Source organism: Mauremys reevesii, linkage group 3 (genome assembly GCF_016161935.1).
Source record: "Mauremys reevesii isolate NIE-2019 linkage group 3, ASM1616193v1, whole genome shotgun sequence".
NCBI classification, from domain to species: domain Eukaryota; kingdom Metazoa; phylum Chordata; order Testudines; family Geoemydidae; genus Mauremys; species Mauremys reevesii.
This window is the reverse complement of record NC_052625.1, coordinates 62,730,298-62,749,009: the sequence shown is the minus strand read 5'-3', so window position 1 is coordinate 62,749,009 and position 18,712 is coordinate 62,730,298. Positions and strand designations below refer to the sequence as shown.

The 18,712-nt window shown below is 43.2% G+C and overlaps 1 protein-coding gene and 1 long non-coding RNA gene across 4 annotated transcripts in view; one reads left to right on the top strand and one right to left on the bottom strand.

The window, feature by feature from the left end:
• The window catches only part of ZFAND3 (zinc finger AN1-type containing 3), a 230,188-nt gene that overhangs the window by 160,911 nt on the left and 50,565 nt on the right, over window positions 1-18,712 (top strand). Inside the window, exons 4-6 of one of the 2 annotated variants that reach the window (XM_039531510.1) lie at window positions 736-915; window positions 17,394-17,459; window positions 18,487-18,546. In XM_039531510.1, the coding sequence (XP_039387444.1) occupies window positions 736-915; window positions 17,394-17,459; window positions 18,487-18,546 (306 nt within the window). The remainder of the gene's footprint in view (window positions 1-735; window positions 916-17,393; window positions 17,460-18,486; window positions 18,547-18,712) is intronic. The other variant, XM_039531511.1, reaches the window with a different exon arrangement.
• The window catches only part of LOC120401466, a 28,010-nt gene continuing 12,192 nt past the window's right edge, over window positions 2,895-18,712 (bottom strand). The window contains exons 4-6 of one of the 2 annotated variants that reach the window (XR_005596457.1): window positions 15,061-15,421; window positions 5,527-5,616; window positions 2,895-3,235 (exon numbers count right to left, since the gene is read on the bottom strand). This is a non-coding gene — a long non-coding RNA (uncharacterized LOC120401466). Of the gene's footprint in view, window positions 3,236-5,526; window positions 5,617-11,640; window positions 12,330-15,060; window positions 15,422-18,712 lie in introns of those variants that run through there. The other variant, XR_005596458.1, reaches the window with a different exon arrangement.

The following is an 18,712-nucleotide window of genomic DNA, read 5'->3' as shown; positions in this document are numbered from 1 at the left end:
CCCACAGTTGCTGCTACCAGTTCAGCTCCATTAGTGGGAACAATGGCGGGGAGCACTAGCGTAGACAAAGTGCCAGGCATCCATCACCGGCATTTTACTCATGTTTATGTAGGTCTGCTCAGAACAAGGTTAGACCATACTGTGCTTACAATGCTGAAGGACAACCAGAAGCCCTGTCTACTCTAGCACTCCCATCACTGCTACCTTAGTGGAACTTTACAGGTCACAATGGGAAACATTTTTCACAAAACCATAGTGTAAATATTCTTATAGTTGGATTAGATAACCCAGGGAGTCTCTTCCAGGCCTTACCTCATCAGATGCATACTTTCTCCACACTTCGTTTTAACTGTTTATACAACAGCACGTATGTTAAGTGTTCGACTGTCAAACACGCAAGTAAACTTTGGATGCTCTGTTAGACCAAGATCCTTGAAACAAGGACTGTTGTCGTCTTTGTGTAGTGCTAAGCATTCTGTCAGTACTTGTCAATAACAAGGAAATTCTAAAGTGAAGTTTCAAATCTGGAATAAATCAAAAATCTTAAGGCTACTTCGGCATTTTATTCTACAGCATATGCATGGAATCAGTTGGAGTGATGTTAACCCAGACCGTGTACTCATTGCATTTTGGACTGTTCTCATTTTTTTTCCTCTCAATTCTGCTGCTTCAAGCATAAAATGAAGTGAGTAGCCTTCATACCTCATTCCACTTTCTCAACCTTGTTTTTGATAGATTTCCAAAAGAAGCAGCCAGATGATGACTCCACTCCCAGCACAAGCAACAGCCAATCAGATTTGTTCTCTGGAGAAACAAACAGTGACAACAGCAATACCTCGCTAACTACGCAGACTGTTAACTCCAACCAGCAACTTTCGACAGAACTGAATGTAACTTCGCTGAGTAAAGAGGAATGTAAGTGCATGAGCCTTGAGGAGGGGAAAACAGAGGAAACCTAAACATCTGCTCTTTTCTCAGTGCCATTTGTCACTGTCTCTTACTAGAAAGAGATGACCTCTCTTTTGGGGAGGAGGGAGTTAGAAAATAATCATGAAACTCAAACAGTTGGGTTTAATCAAAAATGAACAAACAAAAAAGGGGCCACTGTGACTTTAGAAACAATTTTTATACTGATGTACAGCTATTTGAGCTTTAGTCCTGCTGATCTTGATTTGACTCTAAGACAATTTTACCCATTTTATGAAATTCTGTCCCTACATTACTACAGGTAAACTATTGTATGTGGTGGCATAGAAACCAGAATCTTATCAATTTGGTCCATATAGCATTATTTTAAAACCTTTTTTAAATGGCTATATGCAGTATTGGCTGTAACATAGGGTTTGTTAAACTGGTGGTAAATCTCTCACAGAACTGACTGTGGGATGATCTTTGACCCCATCTCCCTGTTCACGGTTCTCTGTTTATAGAACTCTTACAGGCTAGAATCCTATCTAAAGGCAGAGGTAAAGTGTTCAGACTTGGCATGATAAAACTCTGGGCTAATGTCTGCCTTCTTTCAGGAAAATTTATTCTAAATTTCTGTATGAGTTAATGCTGTGTGTAATATATTGAGTTAAAAATGTTACAATACGTTACACTCGTAAATAATGTGTGATTCATAGTTTCATTTTCTTCAGACTAAAGTCTTTCTTTTCTGAAAGGTGGGCTATGGAAACTCTCTCTTGCTCTTAATACCCTGATATCTAATGAATGGCAAATACACATTCACATTTCAAGGAGAACATATTTATATCCACATCTTTTTTAGTAGGGAAGATTCTGGAGATGCCAGCGTTCTTAAACACTTTGAGTTCTTATCTATAGTAGTTGCCTCAGAGTGCCAGGGTTGAAGGAGCTTTGATACATTGCCTTTGTTGGGTTTCAGTTTTGTTAGTTTGAGTGGTTTGAACAAGGCCATATGTATCCGTATGGATTGGTCCAGTAAAATATATTACCTTACTCACCTTGGCTCTCTAATATCCTGGGACCAACACGGGTACAACACTACTGCATACAAGTATGAGATTGTGATAGTTTATTTGTACTAACTGTAACATAAATTTTAATTAAAATTAGATTGTACTATGCTATAAATACAATATTTGGATATCCTGTCGGTACTATGGCAGGCAGTAATGGGCACGTCCCATTAATTAAACTCCAAGGCACTCTGATATCAGTTGCTGTAATAAGAGTTAATTTGCAATGTGACTATTGTTGTCTTTCCTTCACACACACAGTTGCTGGCGGCCACCATCCCATCACTTCCCTCCGTCCAGCGCTTCTCCACGGAAAAACCTGTGGGGTGCTGTAAAAGCAGTTCTTACAACACCTTTCCTAGAGAATTCAACAACACGTTGGGCCTTCACAGGTCTGGGGCCTTCAATCCCCTGCTCACTCATAACCCAAGATCTACCATTTGGTGATACAGGGCACTTCTTCCATGCTGCTGGGCCAGGTTTTGTGAAAATGTTTTCATTGAGACTTGAGTTGGATTACAAAGAATGTGTGTGGGTGCGGGGAAGGGGGATTTAAAGAAATAAAATGTTTTCCATCCCTTATTGCTACACACTCATCAATGGATGCTCCAAGGTGACTGATATTAGGCAGCATGGCCAGTAGAGCACTTGAAAATATTACCTATAAAAAAAATTCTTTACACCTTCCTGCTGGGATGGCTTTAGTTTAAGTGCAAAACAGTGGTGAGATTTATTTACAGTTCCAGTTAGCTCTATTCCTTCCCCCCCCCACCTCTCTAATGAAGCTCAGACTAGTGTCATTTATCAGAGATAATTATACAACAGATGGAGCTTTTCTGATGGATAATGGTCTCAAAGTGGAAGGTTCTTTCCCATAATGAAGAATACCCAAACTTTAAATGTCTTATTTTATTTTAATTTAAAGGTGGCTTTTTCTGTGCATTACTTATTTTGTAGCTAGTTCTATAAAGCATACACCTCTCTCATTACAGCAGTGTTCTTAGAAGATTGATATTTTGCAGTACAGTATGATGATGTACAGCTGCGTGCTGCACTGAATAGAATTGCAGTAATTCACCAGGAATCAATGTATGGGATCATTAAGTTAATCCCTATCAAAGTGTGAAAAGATTGGAGTGCTCAGAAGTGTTCTCTTACAGGAACTGCTCAGGCTGCAGTCTCTCTGCCCCCTCCTCCCTTTTCATGTCTTCTAAATCAGTCCCACATCGAGGTATTTGCCATGGTTGTTGAGTCTGCAGGATAAACAGATTGAACAAAACTGCAGCAAGTCATTTGGGTAATTAACAAACTCTGTTCATCATGTTATAACAAGTAAAGAGAACCATACAAATCTTCTATAAGATTCATATTTTATCTGAAGAGAGGTGGGGTTTTTTTGTTTTGTTTTTTTTCTTGTGTCTTTAAGGGAGTCTTTTATCCTCTAAATATTCAGTGAATGGTCTAGGAAGGAAGTTCCTAGGGTTAGATTTTGCAGGAGTTCAGTTTGTGACAATATTTAAATATGATCTCTTGGCCTTTTTTTTTTTTTTTTTGTAACTCCGATTACTTTTCCTGTGAGAACCACATTTTATTGCTAGCATCTTGTATACAGAGCCAGATTACTGCAGGTTTCCATCTCCTACCACATCAAGGTTGGAACAGTCACCTGACCACTGAAAGGAGGTGCTGTTTGTTTTGGGTTCAACCAGTCTGCTGATTGATAATTCTCTTGCAGAATGAAGGTAGCTCTTTGAGGGTTACAGACTGCATACAGTAGTACACTCAGAGGAAAGGCTTTGTGACTAATTTAATCACTTATATTTCGAGTACATGAAACACTACATTTCCTTTATGAGATGCAGTTACAACTTTGGGGAAAAAACAGTTTTAAGATCTTTTTCAGTTGTTACTGCATTTTTCTCACTGGCATCTTCAGGCTTATCAACACAGTTTTTATATCGATTTACCTATATTGGTCTAGAAATGTAGTCAATTTACTGAAATAGGCTGTACAGATAGAAGCACTTTGATAACAGTATAAATCTGCCTGCATTATGTCAAGTATCAGGGTTTAGCCGTGTTAGTCTGTATCCACCAAAACAACAGGGAGTCCGGTGGCACCTTAAAGACTAACAGGTTTATTTGGACATAAGCTTTTGTGGGTAAAAAACCCTCACTTCTTCACCTACAAAAGCTTATGCCCAAATAAATCTGTTAGTCTTTAAGGTGCCACTGGACTCCTTGTTGTTTCTGCCTGCATTGGGGTTTCACAGATTTAACTATATCTGTTTGTTTCTAAACAGATATATAGTTAAATCTGTAAAAAATTGTGTAGATCAGTTCTTCTAGATCTGGATACTCCTGTTTTATCCCCATTTCCACCCTTTGTTTAGGCTGTCCTAACATTACTTGGCCAGCACTAGCCATAGGATTTGTCTGTTGCTCTGGAGATGTCTATCTGAAGTTAACCTCGGGGGGCGGGAGGAGGGGGCAGAGTGGGGAGCACTGAAGGAGGCTTTTTTTCTCCTAAACACAATCTAAAAATCTGCTTATTAAGGTAAGGTTCTCTGTATTTTGGTAAAGGAAAGGTCACACTAGATATGGAACAATTTCACTTAATTTCAGCCCTTCATCTCCTCCTTTGGGGCTGTCATATTGTTTTCCTTTTTCTATACAGGTGGAGCTAAAGCTGACACTATGCAGGCTTAAAGCTAACTCTAACTTGTAATAAGACAGGAAAAATGTCAGTGTGAAAAACTCTGACTTTGGCAGCTGGATCAGGTTTGATATTTCAGTAGTTCTTAGTTTCAAATGACATGGTTTTATTTTAATTATGTGCTTAACTTCTTCCTGGCCTTGTTTGAATTTGAAAATACCGTAATCAGAGAGGGAAGAGAGGAATTGTTTTTGTTTCTAGAACAATTAAATGCACTAGATTCCAGTGCTTAAGATGTTTTTTAATTAAGATATGCAAATAAACTTTCTACCAGATATATTTGCCTCTGATGTGGTAGTGTAGATGCAGAACAATTGTTAAAGGTTTAGGCCAGAAGTTTCAGTGGTGGCCACTGACTGTGCCTCAATTTTTATGTGCCCAACTTTAGATGCCTTGGTCTGATTTTCAGAGGTACTGAGCGTTCATAGTTCTTAGTGGTTCCTCAGCATATGAAAAATGTGGCCCTAGGTGTGTCAAGCTGTGCACACAAAGTCAATGGCCACTTTTGAGTATTTGATTGCATGACTCATAAAATAAGTTTTCTGTGTAGTATTCATGCTAGTGATGTTACTTTTAGACTAAATTTTTTTGACTGTGCTAGAAGTAGTGAAGCAGCCTTTGTAAGTGTGAAAGTATTCCAGGGAGTTTAAATGTACTTGGGTTTCATGTACTGTGGCTGAAGGCCAAGGTTCTCTATCAGAGAGCTTTATCAGAAGAGTGAGGTGTATTGTTTTTGCCTGTTCTCCCAATGCAACTGTTGGATGTTTAGATTGAGCTTCTTAGTGTGGGGACTTGCCTAATCACTGCTTTATAAAATGCCATGCATACCTACTGTGCTTGAAAAGCAATGACTATTTTCATTATTTCCATGCTCCCAATGAGAATCGCATCCCAGTCATTCCAGGTCTTTCAGGATTTCTGTATGAAGAATGCACACAGATACACACATCTTTTTCTGAGCATCTTCTCTCTGACAGCACCAGACAAAACCAAGGTTCCCAATAATTTGTAATTGCTTCAGGTTTTTGACTTTTGCTTGAGTAAGGCAAAATTGATAAACTGAGTCAGACATGACAGCTTTCCACTGTATACTGTTACAAATTATTTATATTACTGTTGTGCTACTTGGTCTATACACACAGAAGTAAACATCAGCCATGAATTTCAAAAGTGGCCAGAGATTTTTTGGGTGCTTCCATTTCTGGATGCCCAATTCAAGACACTCAAAAAGGGCTGGATTTCGAGAGAGCCAGGTGCTCATCACTTCCCTAAAATTGGAGGCCTTTAAAGTGTCTCCAAATGGGCGCACACAAACACTAGTCAGTATTGCTAATCTTGTTTATGGTCCTTGCCCTGAAGAATTTGCAGTCAAATATTGTGAGCAATATATGAAGAGTGGGGAGAGACAAATATGTTATTTTGTATATACTTCTGTAATGTGTTAACTGTGTAAACAAATATAGACCCCTCCATCCCCCACTACTTCTCAGCCAAGCAATCAAGAACTGATTGATTTCTGAATGGTGATTGTGGGAAAGAATTTTGCCCTACTTTGTAGTATAAAATTGTAAATCCACAAATCTGACGTCTCCTAAAGCAAATTTCTAGCCTTTTCTCTAAAAGGAATGCAGCAACTATTAAAATTGTGCTGGATGCAACAATGGCCTGTTATGACAACATGGCTATTACTGTAATTAATTGAATCCCCACTCATAATTGACAAAAAAGTACAAATAAACAGTGGCCATAAGAAACAATATATGAAGTTTTTCCTGTGAACACACAAGATCAACTGACATCAGCAAACATGCTGATACCTAAGTTTATACATCTGGGAATTGGCCTAAGACAGCAGTTCTCATACTGTGGGTTGGGATCCCAAAGTGGGCCATGACCCTATTTTAGTGGGGTCACCAGGGCTGGCTTAGAGTTGCTGAAGCCAGAGCCCCACCACCTGGGGCTGAAGCCTTAGGGCTTCATTCTCTCTTTCTCTCTTCCCCCCCCCTTCCCCCCCGCACAGGGCGGTGGAGCTTGGGCCCCCTAACCTGGGTCACGGGGTTCGGGCAGGCTCAGGCTTTGGTCCCTCCTCCAGGGTCATGTAGTAATTTTTGTTGTCAGAACGGGCTTGCGGTACGATGAAGTTTGAGAATCCCTGGCCTAAGGCATTCTCATCAGAGAGCCCTTGACTCTAGAACAGGCCTGCACAACTCGTAATGTGGCGAGGGCCACATTCCTCCAAAGAAAACAGCTGAGGGCCGAAACCCCCTGGCCCCGCGGAAACGCCCCCCGCCCCAGGGCCGCCTAGCCCTGCGGAAACAAACCCTCCTTCCCCAGCGCCGCCCCACCAAAACAGCTATGGGCCAAAAAGGAAGGTTGGGGGTGGGGAGGTGATACTTGATTTTAAATCAACCAGGGGCTCCCAGCTGAAGAGGTGGCTGGGAGCCCTCGGGCAAATTAAAGGGCCCGGGGCTCTGGTGGCTGGGGGAACCCGGCAGGGCCGGCTCTAGGTTTTTGCTGCCCCAAGCAAAAAAAAAAATTGGCTGCCCCCCGTCCCAGCCCTGGGCTCCCCCATGCTGCCCCAGTCCTGGACTCTCCCCGCACCCACACCCCCTGCCGCCCCAGCGCTGGGCTTCCCCCTTTCCTCCCCACCAGTGCCCTCCCCCCACCCCGCTACTGCCCCAGCCCTGGCCTCCCCACACCAGTGCCCCCCCACACCTCCTGCCGCCCCAGCCTTGGGTCACTAGTAACTCGCTCCCAGGGTGGGTCATTCAGCAGGAATTTTGGATGTGCACAAATCACAGACAGGACTGGTTCCCATATGGTTACAGAGCTGCAGTAAAGTGGAACAATTTTCAGCTTGTGTGATTGGAGGATATCTGGATGCATATTATAAGACTGTCCTCCATAAATGAGGAAAAGTTGAGGTGCCTTTATTATTCTTTTGTTCCCCTCTTTCTTTCTATGGGGAATTTGCCAATGCAATATCACTGTCTTCCTTTTAAACAAACAAAAAGGCAGTGGCTGTTGAAAATAGGAATTCCAGTCCTAATAAGCATTTCTTGCTCAATTTTATCCTACTTTTTCTACAGCAAGTTACAGTGCATCAGTATATTTGATTTGGGAGAAATGAAGTAACAGCTGCCCAAACTGAGCTTGAGCAGTCAGGGGACAGGGAGCAGCGGGGGTTGGATGGAGCAGAGGTTCGGGGGGGGGGGCAGTCAGGGGACAGGCAGCAGTTGGATAGGCATGGGAGTCCCAGGGGTTTATCGGGGACAGGTAGGGGGTGGGGTCCTGAGGGGAAGTTGGGGGGATCTCAGGAGGGGGCAGTTGGGGACAAGGAGAAGGGAGGCTTAGATAGGGGCTGGGGTCCCAAGGGGCAGTTAGGGGTCTCGGGAGGGGGCAATTGGGGGACAAGGACCAGCGGTGTTAGATAGGGGGTGGGGGTCCGTGGAGGGGGCAATCAGTAGCTGCGGGCCGGGATTCAAAGGGCTCTGGGCTGCCCTCCGCTGCGGGCAGTGCAGAGCCCTTTGATTCCCCGCCGTGGCTGGAATTTAAAGGGCTCTGGGCTCCCCGTGGCTGCGGCCAACCCAGAGCCCTTTGATTCCCGGCCACGGCTGGGATTTAAAGGGCTCTGTGCTCCTCGCGGCTGCGGGCAGCGCAGAGCCCTTTGATTCCCAGCCGCGGCTGGGAATCAAAGGGCTCTAGGCTGCCCGCAGAGTGCTGTGTGTGGGGGATTCAGAATCCCCCCATGGGCTGCACAGTGAGGTTCCGCGGGCCACATGTTGTGCAGGCCTGCTCTAGAATATACTTCTCTGGTTAATGTTGGTCAGTGCTGTAGTCTGCTGACTTTTAGGGCACATTGTAAGGCCCAATTGTTCTCAGGCTTTTTGACTGAACTAGATGATTGTGAGAGAGGTGGAACAGTTTAGTTAGGGGATGATGCTTTAGTGTGTGGTTTTAAAATGGATGCACACATGCTCAGTGTCTAGCACAGGGGTCGGCAGCCTTTCAGAAGTGGTGTGCCAAGTTTTCATTTATTCACTCTAATTTAAGGTTTCACGTGCCAGTAATACATCTTAATGTTTTTACAAGATCTCTCTCTATAAGTCTATATATTATATAACTAAACTAGTGTTGTATTGTAAAATAAACAAGGTTTTCAAAATGTTTAAGAAGCTTCATTTAAAATGTTGATCTTACGCTGCTGGCCCGCTCAGCCCGCTGCTGGTCTGGGGTTCTGTTCACCTAGGCAGGCAGCAGGTTGAGCGGGGCCTGTGGCCGGGACCCCGGCTGGCAAGGGTCCGGCAGCCAGAACCCCAGACCAGCAGCAGGCTGTGCAGGGCCGGCAGCCGGGCCCCCAGACCGGCAGTGGACTGAGCGGCTCAGAACCCCTGAGCGGCAGTGGGCTATCCGCTGGCTCCTGCCAGCCAGGATCCTGGCTGCCGGATCCGCTCAGCCCACTGCCAGTCTGGGGTCCCGGACCTGCCCACATACAGTGGATACCTAGCTTCTCCCTGGTTCTGGCCCATTCTCTTCCTCTCTCTGCGCTGAGCTGAGGGTGGGAGTGCACTGAGCACAGGGCTGGGGTTGAAGGGTCTGGCCAAGAGCTAGAATGAGGGAGGGGGCTCAGAGTTGTGGCAGGAGGTTTGGGTGTGGGGCACTTACCTGGGCAGTTGCCATTTGGTGCAAGGGGTGCAGGTGGGAATGTGAGGTGTGTGTGCAGGAACTCCCGTTTGGTGCGAGGGGTGGGGGTGGGGATGTGGGGATGCAAGAGTCAGGGCAGAGGTTGGGGGCATGTGAGGGGGGTGCAGGTGTCAGGGCGGTGGGGGCTGGGTATGTGTGGGGGTGCCAGAGTCAGGGCTGGGGTCGCGGCGGTGTGTGTGAAGGAGTCAAGCAGAGGGCTGGGTGTGTATGAGGGGGGTACAGGGCTCAGTGCAGGGGCCTGGGCTATGTGTGGGGCACAGGGCTCAGGGCACGGGCCTGGGTGTGTGTGGGGGGGGTCAGGGCAGGGCAGTGGGCTGGAGGGGATATGCCCCATTCCACACACCCCTTCCCCAAGGCCCTGCCTCCGCTTCTTCTCTGCCTCTGCCGGGAGTAGCAAGCACGCTGACTCTGCTCTTTCCCGACCTCCTCCCTCGCAAGGGCCATTAGCTGATTGGCTGGCAGGGAGGGAGGGAGGGATGGACGGAGAGACAGAGGAGGGACAGGAACCCAGCACACTATGGGAAGAGGCAGGGGAGGTTCTGCCCCTTGCCTCCTGCCCCCATGGGGCGGGGGAGGTGGAGGGCAGAGAAGAGCGGGCTGGGCTGGGCAGGGCAGGATATTTAATGGCACGCTGCTGCGTGCTGGGACTCTGGCAGGCAGCAGCGTGCCATTAAAAATTGGCTCACATGCTGTCTTTGGCACGTGTGCCATAGGTTGCTGACCCCTGGTCTAGCACATCTTTAAAATGTAAAAGTTAAACATCATTCAGTCTTTCATCTCTAGATGGTAGCAAACGTTCTTCTAATTTTAGCACAATCAATTTTTTCCCTCTTAATTTGAGAATAAATAGCATCTGCCTGGAAAATAACCCATATACTCTCAAAATTGAAAACTGATGGAATTATGGGAGAGTAGGTTAAAAAAAACCCCTTTTTTAGAAAAGTGAGATTTGAGTTACAGGCTCCTGGTTTTGGGACTCAACGCAGAACTAGACGTTTGAAGCGAGTGTAATGTACACGTCAGGCCTTGCCTCTGCTCTGTCTATGGGCAGTCCAAACCTGCCTTGTGCCAATTATGGCGGTAGGATCTTCCATGGGTTCTACTTTTATCCCTAGAATCCAAGTTTCATTGAAAGAGTTCGTAGGTCTGCCTTCTTAACATATCATATGCACTGTTGCTTTATGCCTTAAGTATGTAGACGGGCTGAGGAGATGGCATATAGGATTGTGAAATGAGCTCCTCCTTATGTCAGTGATGTTAATTTTTAAGCATAATTAAAACCAGCAAAATGCTACCAGTGTTGTTTCCTCCAATTTATGCAACTCTTACAGTGCAGATTTGGCAATACATTCTGTGTCCTCATTCACCCTGGACTGTGGGACTGCTGAGCCCTCCAAAACCCATTAGCTTGGAGTATCAACTGTGATGCTAATTTCAAGCTACAAGCCTCTGACAGGCACTGCACTTACACAGACATCCATAGGCAGGGACACACCCAACTGTGCTACATGAATGGTTTCCTAGCCGCTCCTGAACCAATTGTAGAAAAGCTCCAGCCAATTCCCGCAGCTCCCTGGTCTTGCACCCCAGAACTGTACCATCTTGCACTGGTCAGAAGCTTGGCCAGTGTAAGTTTGTTACCTAGTTCACAACTTCTTCATAGGAAAGTGGACATGCTGGGTAGGCAACAGGGGCCGGGGCACCAAAATACAAGTTTGCCCAAGATGCCATTTTCCCTAAGGCCGGCCCTACAGAATACCTTGCTATAAGCTCTAAATATGCCTACCGCACAGCAGCAGCAAAGACTTTCTCTTTGAAGACTTTCATATAAATAAAAATCTACCAAGGTGAATTAGGGCTAACTCATTAAACTCTGCTAAAATATTCATGTCTAACCCTTTTATCTATGCTTAATGGGAGTGTAACCTAAAGATATGTCTTCACTGCAGATGGGAGCATGTCTCTCAGCCTGGGCAGACAAACTCGTGCTAGGAGGTCTTGAGCAGTGCACTAAAAATAGCTGTATGGATGTTGTGACTCAGGCTGTTAAGCCTAGGGGGTCAACTCGGGTGGGCTTGAGAGCCCAAGCTGCAGCTTGAATCGCAACGTCTATCTGCCCGAGAGGCTCACTCCTAGCGGCAGTGTAGACATACTCAAAATTACTGTGCAGCTTACTCATTCGGCAGCACACATGCAGTTCTTACAACTCCGCACTGACTTTCTCCAGGAAAACACTCAATCTCTGCAGACTAAACTTGCACAAATTTAGATTCCCTCTAGTTTATATCTTTATGTATTTGTGCCACGAATCAATGATTCTTTTCAAACTTGATTATACAGATAAATTAGGTAAGTCACTACTGATTAAGGAAATGCACAACTAGATTTGTGGTTTTGGCAAGTTTTCAAAGCACTGGTCTTCCCAGTAATGCAATACCCTCAATATATTTCCTGAAGCTTCACAAAATCCCTATTTACTATACTAATATCCCAAGAAATCCAACTCCTCCTTAGATTGCTAGATACCCCCTCCAGGGAGTGCACATGCTTTCAGCATCTAACTAGGAACTTTCTGGGATGCTAGCTCCCTTCCAGCAGTGAAAGGTCAGACCAAGCTTCGGATGTACACTGCCCTTTTAGAACACTGTGAACAGGAGATCTGGAAACTTTGTTCTCCTATGTCCTTTTCACTTCATGGTCATGTGTGTTCACTATTTTAGTTAGCACACTTGGAGTCTATTCATGGTTCTTAAAGTTTTTAAAAAATGTATTTAGTATTAGGCTGTCTGTCATTGCGCAGCCGGGCTGGTTTCAGTCCACTGCGTAGCTCCCCTGCTGGTTGGTAGACCAGGAAAACCACTCTGAGAAATCCCCAGGACTGAGTCAGCACATCAGATTGAATAGTCTGGGTTCAAACACTGTGCCTCCTGTAATGGCAGAAAGAGAGGTTACTTAGCCAGTATTTGGTTCCTTCAGTGAACAGACAGCCTAGATTTCCCACTCCCCACCCACCTTCCTATGAACTTCTTTGGAGTCTATATAATGGGTTCTGAATAACTGGGGAAAGGACCTAGTATGGGTCAGGGCTTCTGCTCCTCATAAAAATGAGCTCTTGTTCAGCTATTTGAACAGTGAAGCATGTATGTAGTAGCCCCAGCAGAACTGCTTTCCAGAGGCTTCTAGGGTGTCAAGAATGCATATGCTCCCAAAAGTGGGGATCTGTGCTGTCCATCTATTCTAACTACAGTTATTACGGTACCATGAGTAGTCTGTCTTTCCCCTGAGATAGCACATTGTCATCACTTAACAAATAATACATAATAATCTCCTTTGATATTTTTGTTTTACATATGTCAGGATCTCTAATTTTAAATAAAATTATTCTGGTGAGGAAGCTATTGTACGTGCTTGTAATATTAGAGTGTTAAATTAATGTTGACAAACAAGAAAAATACAAACTTTGGTATCTTATAGATCCACTTTAAAGGACATTCTAGCAAGTACCTTAGTCACTAGATATTTTATATTAGTGGATTTTTTAACCTTTTATTTTTAATATTGAGGTCCAAAATTGTTTGTCTGAGGGTAGTATTTTGACATACTAGTATGTTTAGTTATGCAAAGGTAAATCAGCCACCAGATTATGATGGAGTGAAATTGACAAGGTATTTAAAAGGGATTATGCGTTTCTAATTAGTCCACTGTGCCTGTAGATGGAAATTAATTATATTGTTATGTAAATGTCATGCTAATTAAGAGAGAATACTGAAAGTATAATAAATCTGCAAAAGAAATAGGTAAGTTAACTATTTTTGTGTTTATTAGTATTTTATGGAGAGTTACAAGAGAAGCTGGTAGAGAAATGTTTGATTATTGAGCTACAGACAATTTTTAGCTGACTGCTTCACAATCCGTTTTTCCTAATTCATGTCTTTATTGCACTATATTAACTGCAGCCACAGTGGGCTAGTGATACCAGGAGCCAACAATAACCAGGCATTGCAAATGTATTAACAAGACCTTGTGTGTATATGCATATATGTGTATGTATATACTTTAGTGTTTATGAAGTGCTTCTCTTCTGTAGTTGCCCTCCCTTTATTTTGAGTGCTGGACTGTGCAAACCCAATGACATTGTCAACTCTTGTCTTCATAGTGAGTATTGCAATATTTGAAGCCCCAGCTCCTGGATTCATATTATCAGGGAAACTCAGCTTTCATATAAAAAACAAACAAAAAACTCTAGAAGGCACATAAAAAAAACTCAAATTCTTTAAAATCTTATGACTTCTCAGCTTGTCTCATGATTTTTATAAATGATTTCCCCTTACCCCCAAGCACCCGCTTACAGCTGGGCACCCTAACACTAGGATTACCATTCTACTTCCCAAATTGGGCCCCCAATGACTCCATAATAGGTTTTCTTGCCTCCATAATACTCCTCCTTAGGGTCAGTTCATTACAAAAACATATAGTGACAAAAATGCATAACAAAAGTCCCCAAACAAAGTCCTTTTATCATCTCCAGTGATGTGGTCCTTAAAATCCCATGACATCTAGTCTGCCAACATAGCACAGACCATGCTCTGGTGTCTTCCATTTAACGTCATTTTCCTACACAAACTGTAGTAATTTCAGCCCAGTGAAAAATACACTGCCTATTTCAAATAATAAAGATCTCTGAGTTATTTGTCAGTATTACAATGGACTCAACATCATGGTTTTCACATAGAATTGCAGATTCGAGCCCACCGTACACAATTATGCATGACTAGTTTTAATGGTGGAACAAAAAACAGCTGTAGAAGAAAGTGCTGCAAAGGGCATGCAAACCTCATCAGTTATGAGGCACTCTGGTGTATTTGCATGCAAATCCCAAGTTGTTGAAGCCCTACTACTGTGCAATACAAAAAATCAGACCCATCTGAACATAATATCTAATGAGGCAATAAACAAACTCCTATTGCACTCTTGGAAATGCAAAAGAATGAGAAACAGTTGCAATTTATTCTGCTTTAAAAATGGCAAGTAAAAAATCCTATATTTGCCTGGGTTCTGAAAGCCCCACCTGATGTAAATATTTTACTGTACAATAATCTGGGTTGATCTCATAGGCTCCATCACGGTAGAAAATCAATTTTCTAACTAAATGACATTTTTTAATGAAAAAGGTATTTCACTTGAGACCAAAGCACACGTGTATGGAATTACTTCACTAGAACTGCGCACTGTTGCATGTTGTTGACATGTAAACAATGGATGTGCACCTGCTCTTTAAAATGGACACTGACAAGTCAAATGAGACCTAAAATTGAAGTTTTTTGTATATTTCCAATAGCAAGATTTTTTGATATTTGTTCTAAAAATTCCTTTACAATATAAATATCCAAAATGTTGAACTTTGTACTAGTGCTTGAGTCAGCTTGTAAAAGGCTCTTCAAATGGTTGTCATGTCTGTCTGGGGATCCTTTCATCCCCTTTTCCAAAACACTAGTGCATCTTTTTGTATCTTGGACAATAGCATTAATAGTGTAAATTACTCTGACCTCTAACATTTTCATTTTTAATATTCTAACAGAGTCTAACACAAGTAAAGAAGCTGAATTCTTAAATGACTTCAGCTTGACAGTGTCTTGTTAGATTTACATTTTGATTTACCTTGAAATCACTTTAAAGGTGACCTGCTAAGAGGGAATAAAAATTGTGCTGTTGAACTAGTTTTCCACACGTCGGCTTGAAGATTCCTTGAAGGGCCAGGGAACTCAAGTGAGAACTGCTTCTTCCCTCATTTGAAAGGCTGGTTTCTGAAACCTTAAAATCTTTTAAGAGCTTTGATACCAAGTGTTTTTTTCAGAAGCTTGAGTTAAACAGATGTTCAAACACAACAAGCAGAGTTGTAGGTGGTCTACTAAAAATGCCTTCCCTTCTCAATTGGCCATGTTTCTGTCACCTTTTGTAAAGTTATAATCCCATGAGTTTTTGCAATATAAACAGAGTTGGCAAGCAAGATCTGATATTTCTGTAGTAAAAACAAGTAAAATTATAACATAAGAAAAATTCAGGCTGCCTTTTTATAAAACATAAAGAAGCAAAAAGGTACAGTTAGTTTCAATTGTAGGTTACTTTTACCAGTCCACATTTGAAATGGTTTGAAAAGGGAAGACTACAATTTGCTATAGCAACAGTGCCGATTTCAGGACACGTAAATATTGGATGACTAGTAACAACTGAGGGCTTCTGTACTCTGCCCAGCAGTTTGGACTACAGGGATGTGAATAGCAGTGCACACCAAAGTGTTGCACTATAACTCCCATGTGGATGCTCCAGACGTGAACAAAAGGGTTCTTAGGGTATGTCTACACTACCCACCGGATTGGCAGGCAGTGATTGATCCAGCGGGGGTCGATTTATCGTGTCTAGTCTAGACACAATAAATCGACCCCTGAGCACTCTCCCATCGACTCCTGTACTCCACCACTGCAAGAGGCACAGGCAGAGTCGACGGGGGAACGGCAGCAGTCGACTCGCCGCAGTGAAGACACCGCGGTGAGTAGCTCTAAGAACGTCGACTTCTGCTACGTTATTCCTGTAGCTGAAGTTGCGTAATTTAGATCGATTCCCTCCCCCCCCCCGCCCCAGTGTAGACCAGGCCTCAGTTTGCATTACTGTAGTGCTGTTTGAAGATGACTACATTAAATGTGAACGAAACCTTTTATTTCATGTCCACACACAGGCACGTTATAGTGCAGGACTTTGATGTGCATGGCAGTTCATACTCCATAGTCCAAACTGCCTGGCAGCATAGACACAAGCCCAGTTAGCAGCACATCCCAATACTTGGGGCCAAGCTTATACTAACCCCTTGCTTTAAACTGAATTGTTGGTATTTTCATCGCCAAAGTCTACTAGACCAGACTTAGTTTCAGGTTCTAGGTGTGGAATATCATCCAATTATCCAAGCTACAATGTATTATTACTGTCAGTTACGCTTTCTGTCAATTTGTCTTGACTCAGCTATGTGGTTTTATTTGTGCTTTACTGCAATACAGTGAATATACTGAATTGGGTTGTTAGTTTAACAAGATCTCTGGAGAGCTCTTCCATGATGATGCGTGTTGAAATATGGTAGGAAGCCTAAAAGCAATTTACCACCAAACAAATACCAGATGAGTGGGCAAGAGTCCAGAACCTGAAAATAAAATTTGTCCACAAAGGTAATGTAGTATTATGCTTGTGTTGAGATTATTCATAAAACCAAAGCTTTGACCACTTGTGGTGATTGATGATCCCATGACACTTCTTCCATTTTGGTCAACATTGTGTCTGTATAACTTCTTCCAGCAGTTTCAGTTGGATATGCTGTTCTCTTCCCATCCTAAACTATTGTGTAGTTTTGTTGTGTGCTGTTCAATAGTATTGCATTCCACCCAAAGAAAAGTACGTTCCCATGGTGGGAGAATTGATTTTTAGAAATGGGACAAAATCTAGGTCTCGTGAAAGTAGATTCAACTCATTAAAGTCTATGACCTTGCATCCATTTACATAACCTGCGTGTAAAGTCCTGTGGGATGTAAAGCACTATAGAGACAGAATGCAAACCTCCCATTGACTGACTTCAGGGGAGCCAGGATTTCATCCCAGGGTCTTTTTGTGGATTAACCATAGAGATCCCAGCTCTATTGGAATGTAGAATCACCTTTGCCAGTGTGTTTCTCTAAAGATATTTCTAACAAAATGTTTACAGCATATATAAAAAAGTGTCATCCCAATATTTAATTGTAAGTCGTATTCGGATATTAATGGGAAGGAAGGGGTAGAGGACAAAGAGCTGAATGAATACTGGACTCTCAACACCCATAAGCTCCCAGGACATGTGCATGTTTCAGTACCTGTACATCCCTAGACATTTCTCTGATTTGGTTTTTCTGTAAGAAGATGGCAAATGCTTAGTATTAAAGTGTTTTGGGACTGACTTTATTCTCCTTTTCCAGGTGGGCCATGCACAGGTACACCTCATGTCTCGTTAACTACACCAACCAAAAGATCCTGTGACTCTGGTAAGTTTTGCTTTCTATTAGGCTTTGCATAATAGGTAGTTGTACAATTACAAGTGAGTGTAGTAAGTATACCAGGAGAATTGCAGAGGAAAATAAAGCTTGGTGACCTGCTGTTGAGAGTAACAGCTAAATCATGAAAAATGGGAGGAAGCTACATTTACAACTTCGCAATTAACATGACATAACCATAGAAAAATATAAAAGTAATCCTGTTGCTTTAATTGAATTTAGATGGGGCCTATGACAGTCCCACTTTAAAAGAACAGAGCAGAGTTGGTTGCACCCTTCCTGATTGACCTCACAGTACATACAAGGAGGAACTGATGTTTGCATCAGTTGAGACGGGTAAACCTGATTTAGATCAATTGTTACACACCCTTGCATGTCTCTATATCAGTGGTCCCCAACCTTGTATTGCAGTGGAGCACCTGCCGAAATGCCGCCTAATTTCGGCGGCGACGCCTCTCGATGCTGCTGCTTGCCGTCGACAAGTTACATCATCAAGAGGCATCGCCGCCGAAATTCGGGGGCGACGCCTCTCAATGACGTCACTTGTCAACGGCAAGCGGCGTCATCAAGAGGCGTTCCTGCCGAAATGCTGCTGAAATTCAGCGCCATTTCGGCGGGTGCTCTCCCAGGGGCCAGGACGTGGGCACATTAAGATGCTCCCGCGGGCGCCGCATTGGGGACCCCTGCTCTATATTTAGGAGTAAGTATTGCAGTGTACTGATGGTTGAATGTGGGCTATTCCTGAGCATAGTTACTCCCTCTCTTTCAGGGATTAGGGCATTCTTAGGGTGACCAGATAGCAAGTGTGAAAAATTGGGACACGGGGTGGGGGGTAATAGGAACCTATATAAGAGAGACCCAAAAATCGGGACTGTCCCTATAAAATCGGGACATCTAGTCACCCTAGGCATTCTTCTTCTGCAGTGACTCTTGCAGAAAACATTTCTCAGTTTGTCACGAGGTAATACAGGACACTTCTACTGTTGCCTTTTTTTCTTACCTCATCCCCCTCTTCCAGTCATAAAAGATCAAGATGTTTCTGTCCCATTTAGATGTGAGGATGCTTCTAAACAAGAAAGTAAGTTTGCCTCTGTATCCCTTTGCCTCTATCGCTACACAAACTAAGCTCAACTGCATATGTTTTCCTTCATACAATAGTTGCTGTAATATTTAACTAAAATTTAGATTGAAGGGTGGTTAACTTTCTGGATAGATGATCTTGAAAATGATAGTGGAAAAGCACT